The sequence below is a fragment of the Anoplopoma fimbria genome, chromosome 20 (assembly GCF_027596085.1).
Source record: "Anoplopoma fimbria isolate UVic2021 breed Golden Eagle Sablefish chromosome 20, Afim_UVic_2022, whole genome shotgun sequence".
Classification (NCBI taxonomy): domain Eukaryota; kingdom Metazoa; phylum Chordata; class Actinopteri; order Perciformes; family Anoplopomatidae; genus Anoplopoma; species Anoplopoma fimbria.
In genome coordinates, this window is record NC_072468.1 from 18417704 (window position 1) to 18431488 (window position 13785).

At 44.1% G+C, this 13785-nt stretch overlaps 1 protein-coding gene across 1 annotated transcript in view; it reads left to right on the forward strand.

Annotated features, from left to right (window-relative positions):
- Positions 1–6687: 6687 nt before the first annotated feature.
- Positions 6688–13785, forward strand: part of erfl3 (Ets2 repressor factor like 3) — a 45920-nt gene continuing 38822 nt past the window's right edge. Inside the window, 1 exon segment of the mRNA XM_054621596.1 lies at positions 6688–7237. Coding sequence (XP_054477571.1) covers positions 7216–7237 — 22 coding nt within the window. The 5' untranslated portion in view covers positions 6688–7215.

The following is a 13785-nucleotide window of genomic DNA, read 5'->3' on the forward strand; positions in this document are numbered from 1 at the left end:
GTTATTTGTTGATCAGTTAACAATAATCAATCAACTTTTATTGTTTTAGCACGCTTGTGCAGTGAGTCCAAAGCAACAGTACTGAGTGGAAACAGGTGATAGCAAGACAGATGTCTTGGTGAACCGTGAGACTGTATTCAAATCAAAGATAAGGAAGGAAAACAGAGGGGATGGATGGGAGGAGGAGAGCGTGCACTTTGGTCACTGAGGGTTGGAGAGGAGTAACAGAGGGGAAGAGGAAGCTCTGTACTTTGCCAATAGGAAGAGTTTGTTCCTCAGTGAGATACAGGAGACAGTGTCAACACACACGCTGTGCTCAATATAGCTACTGTCACACGGCCAGGCATACCTCCCTCCCTCCCTCCCTCCCTCCCTCTCTCTCTCTCTCTCTCTCTCCACTCCAGCCTGACACTTGCACCTTCCTCAACACCCATCCTGTCTCGCTCACATTCTTCTATCTTGAACAGGTTACATTCTTACCCCCCCCCCAAGTCCTCCCCCGCGGCCCCCCGTCCATCAATGTCACGTCCCCGGAGCTAAATTAACTGATCTCCCTTCCTTTGCTCTCGCTCCCCTTCCCTCTCCCCTCGCTCTCTGTATATATTACAGGCTTGACACCCTGCCAGACGTTGGTTTAATATAACACACATTCTCTGTGCCTTCCACCCGCTCTCACATTACCCTCTCTTTCCAACTCCCACCACCCCGCTTTCATATGGGCACTAGCCGCTTGCTTTTTCCATACTTTACCCACCGCAAAAGGAGCTTTTTGTTCTTGAATAGCTCCCTCATTGCCATGGTAATCCAACAGAAAGAGAGTGCGGTTTTTCTGTCTAGGGCCTCGAGGATGAAAATAGTAAGTCATGATGGGTTTCTGTAAGTGGCCCTGAATCTGAGAAATCAGTTTGCAAATTTGGAGCTATCATGAAGTTGTCGGAAGTTTATATATGTCTGTATGGTGTGTGTATACATGTCAGAATGTTTCACCATCAAGCCATTTCCCACATTTGTCATGTTCTACTTCATCCCAGAGGAAATCTCGTTGCCACCTTGGCCTTCCAGTTGGTCCCCCTCTTCCTCTCTCTCACTTGTCCTCCAACGTCACCCTCCCCACCCCCTTCCTTCCCTCCTGCACCACCCTCACCACTCGCTGTGGTAATCCCATTACTCATGTGCGAATACCAGCTGGGGAAGAGAGGCAGGGAGGGAGGGAGGGAGGGAGGGAGGGAGAATGTGGACAGAGGATAACTGTGTAGGGGCCTCGGGTCTCAACTTGACGGTTGGAGGTTTTTTCAAATTCTTGTCCTTTTGAGAAGAAAATGTTGATTGACATTGCAAATTGTTTCGCTGTAATTTGAAAAGTGTCCAAACTTCGAACCTTTATGACCCTATTTGGAGGTAAGGAAGGCGCAAAACGTGATTGAGAGAGACAGAGGGAGTGATATCTGGCTGTGTCTCACGACGGTTGGACTGGCAGGCTTGAAAATAAACAAGTTCTTTGACGACAAAGAACCCTTTGACTCTCTTATTCCCTCTCTCTCTCTCTTTCTCCCACTCCTTATTCGCCACAGCTTTGCTCTCTTTTCCTCTCTCCCTCTCTGTTTTTGCTCTTGCTGTTTCGAAAAAGGGGTGAGGTTGGGGGTGAGGTTGGTGGGTGTGTGTGTGTGTGTGTGTGTGTGTGTGTGTGTGTGTGTGTGTGTGTGTGTGTGTGTGTGTGTGTGTGTGTGTGTGTGTGTGTGTGTGTGTGTGGGAAGGGGGGAGGCATTAACCGCCACCCCGCTGCACTTGTTGTCCCCTCAGCTGCCGGCTTTTTCTTTCATCCGGTCTGCTCTCACCCTACACGCCTTTTAGTCTAGCCACCCATCTTCTCTTCTCCCTTCACCATCACACAAGAAGTGAAACCTTTTTTCTCCTCAGTCAAGGTTCTCCACATGATGAATTAAAGCTGAACAAGGCTGTAACTTTGCAGGCTTTTCATACAATACAGTCTGAGGTTGATTATGTAAGGTCACTTGCTGAAAGTCAAATATAATTGTACAACTAAGTGAATGAAAAAAGAAAGCCTTAGAAGGAGAGACTGAAAGAGAGTGTGAGTGCCTGTGTTTTTGTGTGCCTGTGTTTTTGTGTGTGTGTGTGTGTGTGCGTCCATTTGTTCACGTCACCAGTGGCATGAATCATCACATACTTTATGTACATATTACACCTCTGTTGGTTGTTTAACGCCCCGTCCAGGAATTATAATCCTGCCTGGCTTCCACTGGTTTATGAAATCTGGTTCTGCGTGTATATGAATTGTGTGTTTGTGTGTGTGTGTGTGTGTGTGTGTGTGTGTGTGTGTGTGTGTGTGTGTGTGTGTGTGTGTGTGTGTGTGTGTGTGTGTGTGTGTGTGTGTGTGTGTGTGTGTGTGTCGGCACTGCCTGTGGTGGCACTGGTTAGTGGGCTACCACACCCATTGTCCATGGTAATTACAATGACTCGAGCCATCTGTGTTGTAGAGGCACAGACCAGAAGAAACCGCTATGTGTGTCAGTGCTGAGTGGATGGCATGCTATGCAGTTGCACCATTAAAAGTCTAAAGGGTTTTTGACCTTCTTGGGCTACTGTACATTAACTTGTAGTTGCGATTGTTTGGCACTGATCTCAGTCACATCTTCAGTTCTTCATTGGGATAACTCGTCCATCAGCTCACATGAGATAAAGAGTGGAGAGGATGGGGGGTGGGGTAAGGCTTTCAATCTTTAGGGGAGATATCTGGAGATGCTCACACCCGCCCAACTGCGAGCGTTCACACACACAAACACCTCAGTGACAAAATCTGCGCTCTCCCTTTCATTCTCTCTGTCTTTCTCTGCGGAGCGTCTGTCTGTCACTCTGATTAGGAACGGACAGAGTCACATAAAGCACAGAGGGGATGAAAAGGGCGGGATGGGAGATAGAGGGAGTTACGGATGATGTGGAACCAATAGGACAAGGCTCTTCTGTGATATACTGTTTGTCAAACACATCATCAAGTTCACTGGCCAAGACCCAGCTAATTTAATGGTCTAATAACTGAGACAATTTAAAAAAATGAAATGTGAAAAAAACCGCACATATGTGAAATGTACCTCCTCTTACTCTACAGAACAAAATATCAAAAATCAAACACAGAAATGTTCCACGACCGGATCATTCTGATCAGACATTTCCTGGACACAAATAGTATATCTTTCAAAAGATGCAACTTTTTAAAGCATACTTAAAGGTGCATTGTCTACCTGTTTTAAAGAGTTTATAGTGAAAAGATGACAGGGCAAACTTGGAAGACATGGGAGAGCTAAATTCACATTCAGCAAAGGTCTCTGCTTCAGGGAGCCCTACAAACGGCTTTAAACGTGATATCTAATTTGACATTCTTCAGTATTGAGCGGACATTTGCCTGCCAACAGCTAAGTTGCGTATAATGTTTGTTTGTTATTTTAAAACCAAAAATTGATTGAATAAGCGTTCACATCCTAATGAGCCTCCCTGTGATAACTTACATACACGAAAACAATAACAGACAGCAATATCATTAACTAGAGTCTCAAAAGTTTCTGTATAGTTTTATGAGCACAATTATTTTGATTCAGCAAGTAATTAAAACAAATGTGAGATGTGTTAAAACTTTTGACTGCAGTGAATATACACCTTCAACTCATGAGTCCATCAACCTTGAGCTTGTAGCTCATATAATAATGACCTGAGGAGAGAAAATGAGTGATGAGTGTGAGGGAGGTAAAGAGATGTAGGCATGGAGAGGTGGCAGAGGATGGAGCGGGAGGAGGAATAGAAGAGGTGTGAAAGTGAGGGAAGGTGGACGGACGGTATGGATGGATGAGTGGTAAAAGACGACTGGACTGCAGCAAAGTAAAGAGGGAATGGGGGAGAGAAAACAGGAGAGGTGGATAAACAGCCAGAGCGAGGGAGGGGAAGGGGGAGGAGGAGGACGAGGACAGAGGGAGGGAGCTGAGTGAAGCACAGTGTTCAGAATGTACTGTGCTGTAGATTTGTCTGTAAATGTCATCTCCTGTGCTTGAGTAACAATAGAGCGTGCTCACACGAGTCACAGACAGGCAAAGTTATAAATACACACTGAAATATCAAAGAGGAGAGGCCGTTTGTCCACCCTGCACTTAATCTCTAAATCACTTTATTTTTATCTGGAGCTGTTTATCTGGTCCTCTCTTTGATTTCTTCTCTCTCATCTCTAACTATGTGTGAAGAGCCAAGGGGATTTTGAAGAGTTCTACACCTTAACCAGACACAAAACATAAAAAAAAAAAAAAAAAAAGGGGAAATGATAGATATTTAGAGGATGCATGCCACTGCAACAAACAGAGGAAGAAGGGAATAGTGCAACAATCATGTTCCCAGCAGCTGCCGTGTGAGAAAAAATACCACACAGGTCAGTGGTTTTCCTGCTCTGAAGAAGAAGACAGGACAGGATCGCTGTTTCCCTGAATGTGAAAGTCCAGCATCCCATTTGTTTCTTCTCTTTAGGTCCAGTTTCTTATCAGGCAGAGCAGAGTGGGTTTCCTGAGCCTGCCAGAGAATGGCCCGCGGAGGGAGGAGAAATCCTGTTTGTAAATCACACTACAGGGATGTTGCTGCTGTCAGAGGACTTTGTTTACTTTGTTTTACTACTGCTTATCTTATCCTGTTGACAAGGCAGGGCAGCGGTGTGTGTCGCCGATGTCTCAACAGGGTCAAAAGAAATGCACAAAAACACATAAAAGGCCCCATCCACTGCACCAGGTGCCAAATGTACAAGAAGGCAAAAAAGAGGAGATGCACTTCACCTCCCGCGTGTGACGCCTCACCCACTGATATGGACTTATTGATAACACGTGACAGCCTCATATCAGCAGCACATCATGAGGAAGCAGAAGGTCAGGGTGTTCGAGATGACAGGAAACAAGTCCGGGCATGACACCAGGGTTCACGATCAAACCAGCCATGATGAGCATCTGATCACGTAATAGAGATGCATGTAACATGACATGCTCTTTGAAGCACTTGATATGCACATGGGCATGCGTACATACAGCGTATGCTAATGCACAGTGTGGGTCATTGTACATGTGTGTGTGTTTGATAGTGAGTTAAAGGCTAGATACAGTTGGCTGCACCTTAAAAAAAAAAAAAAAAAAAAAAAAAGAGGAAAAAGGAGTTGGTGCTACATGAGAAACTGGCAACAGAACAGGATGCAGGTTCATATTCAAATTAACCACAATCTTCTGGTGTTTTTTTTATGTAGTTTTTCTGTGAAAAAGTTCTTGTTCTACATGTACATGTATGTACTTCAGTAGAAATTCAAATAATTGAAAAAAATGGGTTGCTAAAATCCAAAACAGTGCTGACTGTGGAGAAAGTAGTACAATTAATTAAGTTAAGTATAGTTTTCCTGTACTTTCCCTTTACATCAGATTTCTTTTTTCCAATTAAAGTTTTACTCAATTACAATTGCTGCCAGTGCAGAGAATTATTTCACTAGATACAATTTCTTGAAATAAACCAGAATATCCAGCTACCAGATGTCTTAAAAGTAAGTTTAAAAAGGCTCATTCTTATTTAGTGAAGTACAGAACTTTGTGTCAAAGGTGATAAATCTGTGACTTTAAGGGTTGGAGACATGTGTGCTAACCACTGGGTCCCAATGCCAACAAACAACAGTGCGTCCAAACTGAGACCACAACTAGTAAAGCTGGAACAATTATTTTCATTATTGATCCCTCTGTTGATTCTTTTTTTATTATTAATTCATAAATTCGCTTTGGATAAAAGCGTCTGCTAAATGACTGTAATGTAATGTAATGTAATAAATATTTTGGTCAATAAAATGTCCCACCATGTAATTGGTGAAAATGTCCTTCCCAATTTTCTGTCTCTAGCCTAAAGGGTTGATTCACTTATTGTTTCTACAGTGACCAGCAGCAGATGTTACCCCCTCTCCATCTCTTCTGTGTTTTAAATAAAAAATCTTGAAGACAGCTTTTTTTAGCATATTTGACCATGATTGTATTCCAAATTGGTTGTGATCCCATGAAACCATGCTTTCCTTTCAGCGGATGCACTAGAAAACAGCTCCCTAGAGTCAAAACACACAGTATGCACAGACAAGAACAAACATTCAAGTAACCATAAAGAAAGGTGGTGTATTTAAAGTAGAATACTGAATGCATAACTTGTTGAATTTCCTGTTTGCAGTATTAATCACTGTGTGAGGGTTTTCATATTTAATTCTCCAGTTTAATAAGTGTAATTACGCTGATGTGAAAGAGGCCTAATTAGAGCCCAAACCCCTGATTGACGCACACGGACACCGTGAGCTCAGCCACTATCGAGTCGTAGGATTCGGATGTGACGTCAGCACGGCAGCGCGCTGCTGTGGCCGCGGTCTCCAGGCAACGCCGCGTGCTGCAGTGACGCTCAGAACCAGGCCCCGGCTCGTGGTGAGTGGGCGTGACCCGCCACGTTAGCCCCCCCCCCCCTCCCCTCCCTCCTCCGTTCTATCCCGTCAGTGTGGGCGGGGCTTATTCAGAAGAGAGTGAGCGAAACACGACACCGCGAGGACGTGAGGGGGGGGAGGAGAGAGTAAGCAGTGAATGGTGCGCGAGAGTGGAGGACTTAAAAAAAGTCCGTAAAGAGAAGAGAGAGAGAGAGAGAGAGAGAGAGCGAGAGAGAGAGAGAGAGAGAGAGAGGTTCCTCTTCAACGCTCATTTGTGTCAAAGAACAAAAGCTCCGCGGCGGAGAGATGTCACACAGCGGCGAGGATGCGGTGCAGACGGAGTAAACAGTGAGCGGAGAGAACTACTTTTTCGGGCTGGTTGGAGTCGGGACGGCTGCAACTTGAGCTTATTCCCAACGCGGAGAGTTACGGGACAGAGGAGGGGAAAGGCGGTGATCCAGCAGCAGCAGCAGCAGCAGCAGCGAGGTCCGGACCGCTCCGCTCCGCGCAAAGCGACCCGGTGGGCGGAGAGCCTGGAGAACGGACCGGGAGCGGACAGAGAGAGAAGAACAGCTCCAAAAGTTTGTGTATCTTCATCTAGTTTTCCCAGTTTGGGAGCCGGAGGAGGAGGAAGAGGAGGAAGAAGAAGGAGGAGGAGGAGGAGGAGGCCCGAGACACTGACTTTACCTTCCACGAGCAACTTTGTGGAGTTCACCCTGTTGTGTTGAACGCTGAAGCCGAGAAAAATGAAAACACCTGGAGACAATGGTGAGTTTGTGTGACTCTTTGCAATCTCTACCCCCCCCACTATTGTTAAAAAAAATAAAATTGTGTGTGTGTTTTTTTGTGTGTGTGTGTGTGTGTGTTTTTTTGTGTGTGTGTGTGTGTGTGTGTGTGTACTAACCTGTTGATTTTGGCTGTTCTCAGATCTGTGCAAATGGTCCGTGGGGTTTGGCCGGCGTTTAGATAAGACAGTGAAATCTGGTGCATGTTTAGTACTGTACTCCTGTTCAAGAGGAAGTGGTTAAACTACTGTACCCTTGTTACAGAGACATCCTCTGTGTCACCCTGACAACCTCATTTCACCATCCACCACTTTTACACTGTAAATCCTAGAAGGACTTTGTGTTTTTGTGTTGTTTTTTTTTAATGTTTTTTTGCACTGACTTTGAGGGAGACAGAGGACGTGTTGGTAAGTTACTTAGACTCCTCCACTCCTTGGGGGTGTTGAGGTGATTGGATCTGGCCAGGTATATATACACAGAGAGAGATGCTATTAAAGCAGTAAACTGAGCAAACATTTGTCAGGTTACTTGGCCTGTCAGCATATTGAAGTGAGAGCTAAAGGGGGGGTTTCCAGTAGTCAGCTGAGGTCTGTGTGTGTGTGTGTGAGCGCCTTACTGTCTAATTCCTGAAATGCTTGCATAAGTTTGTTCTCGCTCCCTTCTCTGTAAGCAGATGCATTTTTTTTTCTTTCTCAAAATGAGGAAGTGGAAGCAGTGGAATTTGTGCCAGCCATCAGTTCTGGTTGTCGGTAATAAACCGCCTGACATGACCCCCTTTTTTATTTAAGTTACAGATTTTTATTTGCATCAGTGGACAAAATGACACTAATCTCCAGAGACCCTGTCGATAACATCTGAAAGTATATAATAATACTTTCTTGTCGATGGCCCCCGTGTTAAACTAAATCTACATATTTGATGAGTTGTTTTTCCTGTAGGAACAATGTTATGGCTTCCTTAGTAGTTACGGGTAAGCATTTGGCACAGGGCAGTGTGAGTGGCTGACAAACTGTGTGGGACCCTCTTCCACTTTGGGACGTTCCCCACCCTTCCCCCACCCTGTCCCCTCCTGACTCCCGCTGCACCCAGCCTCAGCCCCTCAACCCTCCAAATTCCTACACACACACACACACACACACACACACACACACACACACACACACACACACACACACACACACACACACACACACTTACACACCCACCCACTCCTTGCAGCAGCCCCAAGGAGGCTGCCATGACATCACACCACATCCTACCACAAGTAGCCCTTTATTACAAGGAACTTAGTGCATGTGTGGCAGCAGATAGCTTAAGCCCTTCAGGGAAGATACTAAACATTGATTGTGCTTAGGTTATGGGTTTGATGTATGCGGTTGGTTTGTGTAGTAGGTTGGCTGTGTTTGTCATCTATTGAGTAAAGATAAAGAAAACACTAACTGGACCTGTTATAGTGTGATTGGGTGTTATGTGTGCGCTGCTGTCCAACCAGTCTTATTTACCATTTAACTTCATTTATTGATGGATACTTTGATACGTGATTTTGTTTTTTGTATTTATTGAGTTTGCCTTGAAACTCAAAGTTCTCAATTTATAATAATTAAGGCTTCAAAAACTATTTCTGATTACTTTATTGATAGATTGTTTGGTTTTTAATAAGTCAGAGTACAGTTAAAAATGTCTGCATAATAGTTGTGCACAGTATGCTTTAATTTAAGACAATGAAGCATTTAGGAAACAGCAAGCATTAAACATTTAGCTTTTCAGTTATCCATAATCAAAATGGTTGCTGACTGATTTTCTGATCATATTTCCGTTTCAATTAAAAAGAAAAACAGCAAATTATTTGTTAGTGAAATTTGAAGAATTCTCTGTTGAATAACTAATTGATTAATCCTTTCAGCAGTTGGTAAACATAGCAGCTCTGTCTGAGATGTCTTTATCTAACAACAAATCTGATTTTATCACAGCAAATAGTTGAGTTATGGAACTGGTTAATCCGTGGAGCGGCCCTGATCGCTCTGATCTCCTTCTGTGTCTGCAGCTGCAATCAGGACACAAGTTTTAACCTTTACCTTGTGTAGATCTCGTCATGCGGAGCGAGTATTTTTCTTGAATGCAGAAGGATAGAACAGGGCCTGGATATGTGTAGGATAAAGAATGTAATCATCTCTTCCTGGGATGTTTGGTGATGTAGGATTATGTCCCATACGGTAAGCTGCCTCTGTATGGAGCTTACCTCCTTTCTCTCCATCACCGGACACTTCCCCTGCACTTCTGTTTCTCCACAGTCACTTCATTAGTCTGGATAGATGATAGGATTTCTGCTGGGATAGAGAATTGATATGATGGAGCAGGAAATTCCCAGACTATAGCTGCATCTGTTGTTGCTGCCAGACTGGTGTTGGTTTTGTAGTAATGATTGTACTTTGTTATATTTAATCAATGCTGTTTACCTGGTCTTTGTTAGTGTTTGCTGTAGTTTTGGGGTGCAGGTTAAATGCAAAGTATAGGGAGTTGGTGGAATGTAGTATCTTGCCTTGCTTCGACTTAAACAGTCATATATCCACTTTTCTTTTTTTTAACTCAGAGACTTGGCTAATGATTGATTAAGCTCTGGTGATAAGGACACATACACAATGATAACTTGCCTACTGTATGTCTCTCCCACTAATATATTTTATCTACACTCCTCCCACACACACACACACACACTTTGCACTACTTTGAGTTTAACTCTTTTTCTCCCATCCCTCCCCAAGGGTTACAAATTTTCTTCTGCCATCACTGTCATTCTTTTCTCTCTCTTACGGGATAAGGACTGGTGTGTGTGTCTTTGTGTGACGGAATTGCATAGTGGGACCCCTGGCTCTGGAGTGGCTATTGTGTGTATGTGTGTGTGGAGTACGGGACAATGGTGGGAGTGGGGCAGGCCTTGGGGCCGATTGTGTGTGGACTTGTGGGGCCAGGGACCTCTCATTGTACTCATAATGGTGCGGAGTAGCTCATAGTTTGGTGGTGCCTTTGACAAGTGAAGAGACCGCACTTCTGTATGCGTGTGAAACGCATATATATATATATATGTGTGTGTGGGTGAGGGTGAGTGGAAGAAAGAGTGAGGTAAATGTGGACATCCCAGTCTATTTTTCATCAGTCATTCAACAACAGAGTTTAATGATGATTGTTTTGTGCTGCTTCCCCGGAGTGATTGACGTGCTTGGGAGCCAATTTACCATTTATTCTAGACACACACACACACACACACACACACACACACACACACACACACACACACACACACACACACACACACACACACACACACTGACAAACACACACACAAAGTCTCACAAGCAGTCCTGCCTTATGATGTGGCAGGGCAGGAGACAAAAGGGTAGCCTGTGAGCGAGAAATTGAGAGGGACAATTTCACCTTTTCCCTGTGTGGGTTTATGTGTGCGATTGCAAGCATATGCTTTTCAATCTCAACACACAAGCACTGGGATGATAAGCGCAGCGATTAGCCTTATCTGTGAAAACTCCCTCGCAGTGCTGACCACAGCAAAACCACTACCTCCCATTATCCCCAATACAGTTTTGCAGCCTGGTTTATGAGACTGTGCCCTGCTGTGATCAGACTCAGACAACATGCTTTAAGCCTACACTGGATAATGTTCAATAACATAACTGGGTATCCGCTATATGAAAAAGCTGGCATATTGAGTTATGTGTCAAAAATCAACTTTGATTGCTGTTATGAGAATATCGGCTATTTGGAATAGAGCTAAAGCTATTAAGCCAAAAAATATATTTGCTTACAAAACGTCTATCTAAATGCAGCGTTCAATATTTACACTGTGATAATACTTATTACGTGTAAGGCAAGTAAAGTTTTTAGTTGTGTGTAATATTGAATTACCAGCTCAATATTGAAGAGATTGCTTTTCTAACAGACAAACTGAGCATTCACGTTGCAGAGGCAGCATGGCCCACTTTTCCTTGTCACAACATTTCTTCCAAAAAGTTTTGATATGGTCGTCTGTGATGCTAAGTTGACAAATGACTTCTGGTAGAGGGGGCCTTCCGTCGTGGAAATGTCTGTATTTAGTCAGGAATGTGTCCAAAGGGAACAATGTGCTCAGCCAGTCGACACTAATGGACCTCCCCACCATTAGTCCTGTGCCGCCCTTGACCAGTGAGACCAGAGAGACCACAGCCAACAGGGCAGCATTACCCTTGGCAGGCCGGTGCTTCTGACCACTGTCCAGCACTGTTAGTGGCTTGTTCAACCCCCCGCCCCAGAGACCCACCCATTAACCTCAGCTCTGGCCATTGAATCCTATAGATTATTGGCCTCATAGACCTGTTTGATCAACTGCATGATTGCGATGTTTGAAACTAAAGAGCTCCATTTAAAATTCACTTTTGACGCGGATAACACAGCAGCAGAACTCCATGTGTCCTGAGGCCACGCGTGTGTGTGTGTCTGTGATGTGAGTTAAGCCTAGTTTTACTGCGATGCCATTGGTTGTAGCCACAACATGACCCCATATTGACTGCTTTGGTTATTGGTCAGGGATGCTAATGAGGTGGGTCTGGATGGGGGGGGACTGTTGACAGATAACTGTAACACTTTGACTAACATATGTGTGAGTACACATACACAAACACACACACACACACACACACACACGTGCACACACTGCTGCTTTTTATTGAAATTCTTGGACCTCCCACATTCCTGCTTAGAAGGTTAATAGTTGCCGGCTGTGTTGCATTACACATGAGGGGAAAACACAACAGTTACTATCTCTGCAAGCCTTTCCTGAATGCACTAAGTGACTTGCAAAGGCATGCATACATTCATATACATCTTTTTTCACCAAGTCCTCAGCACAATACGAATAAAACTGATTTGAAAACGTCATTCTAAAATAATGCCTTTTTATTTTAAGAGATGATGATTTCAAATTAAAAGTAGCGGCCTCAAAATGCTCACATACTCCACTGTGCACACACACACACACACACACACACACACACACACACACACACACACACACACACACACACACACACACACACACACACACACACACACACACACACACACACACACACAGAGGGTCTTTTTTCAAATAGGTATCAAAATTCATGCTAGGAATGCACTAGGGTGTGTTGGTGCGCATGGATTGACCTGCGCTGTTCTGCAGCTGTTTGTGTTTGCGCATGCATGTGTATTGTAATTTAATATGGGGAGTTTACAGAGCTACATTGTTGTAGAGGTGACCCAGAGTGAGGCGCAGAATGGCATGGTTATTGTAAAAGAATATCAAGTGTGTGTATTACAGAGACAGGGTTTTCTTGGTGGGCAGCTGTGCAAAAGTCTCATTTTGTGAACAAAGTGTGTATGTTGCTTCATGTGGGTGTGTATAACAGCTTTGGGTTGTGGCGGCGCCATTGAAACCGATCCGAGTCTGATGACGTGCACCCGCAAGCACACACGTGAAGATCAGGTAACTTTATTCCTCTGATCCTTCCAAATGAGAGGTTTTTTATCTCGATCACTCACAATAAAATGACCTGTCCTTTAAGTTTGAGCCCGGAGTGTCACCCCTCTGCTGGTTGGAGTATGATCGGGGTGTAAGATGGGAAGAACATGACAGCACATAGTCAGTCATGAAGCTAACTCTTCATTCAACCCTTACCTATTGCACCACCTTTAAACCACACCACAGCCAAACCACCTGGCCTTTCTCGACACACACGCACACACACACAGTAGTTTCTTCGTAATCCTCTGCTGATGCCGCTGTACCCAACGCCGTCCATTTTTGCCAATGGTAGGACTTGGCCCGCGTGTTGGTGTAATGTATACTCCTACTCTTCTTAGATTAATCCCAATAATACTGGTCATGCTGAGGGCATCTTTACAGTGGGGGATCAGTGTGGCTGCTAATATACATTCCAGGCTGGATCAGAACAAAAGGACGAGATCTTTCATGTATTCGGAATTAACACGAACTGATATTTGAACTAACTTTCATATAGCCTCTGTGCATTCTGTAAATCAAGAAGGGGGCGTGTCTTTAGTTAAACAGTCAGTCCTTGTGTTAAAGTGTTATTCTGCACTTAGGTTGCATGGGTAATTGCGTCTAGTAATCTATTATTAATCGCATATGTACAGTATTGGCTTTTTGGAGTACCAGTCTAAAAGAAAGAGCTTATTTATTTATTTTTTTTATGTGCAAATATGTCATATTTTCACCTTGTTGATTGTGATAAAACAGAAATTTCCTCTTGTTCACTGTAATTTAAAGTGTATTAGTGCTCGTGTGTGTCTGTTAAGTGTATTAGTGTGATAGAGATTGGGCTGTCCCGCTGTCCCAGGCCTTCTGGCTCACGGCGGTGGTGAGTGGAGCTCGTAACCCCTCTGTAACCCCTTAAGTCCAGTGCAGTCAGCAGACACTCCCTGCAGAAAGGCAGCAGTGTTTGAATAGTTCCTCTGGCTATTTTTATCTGGGAATCTGCC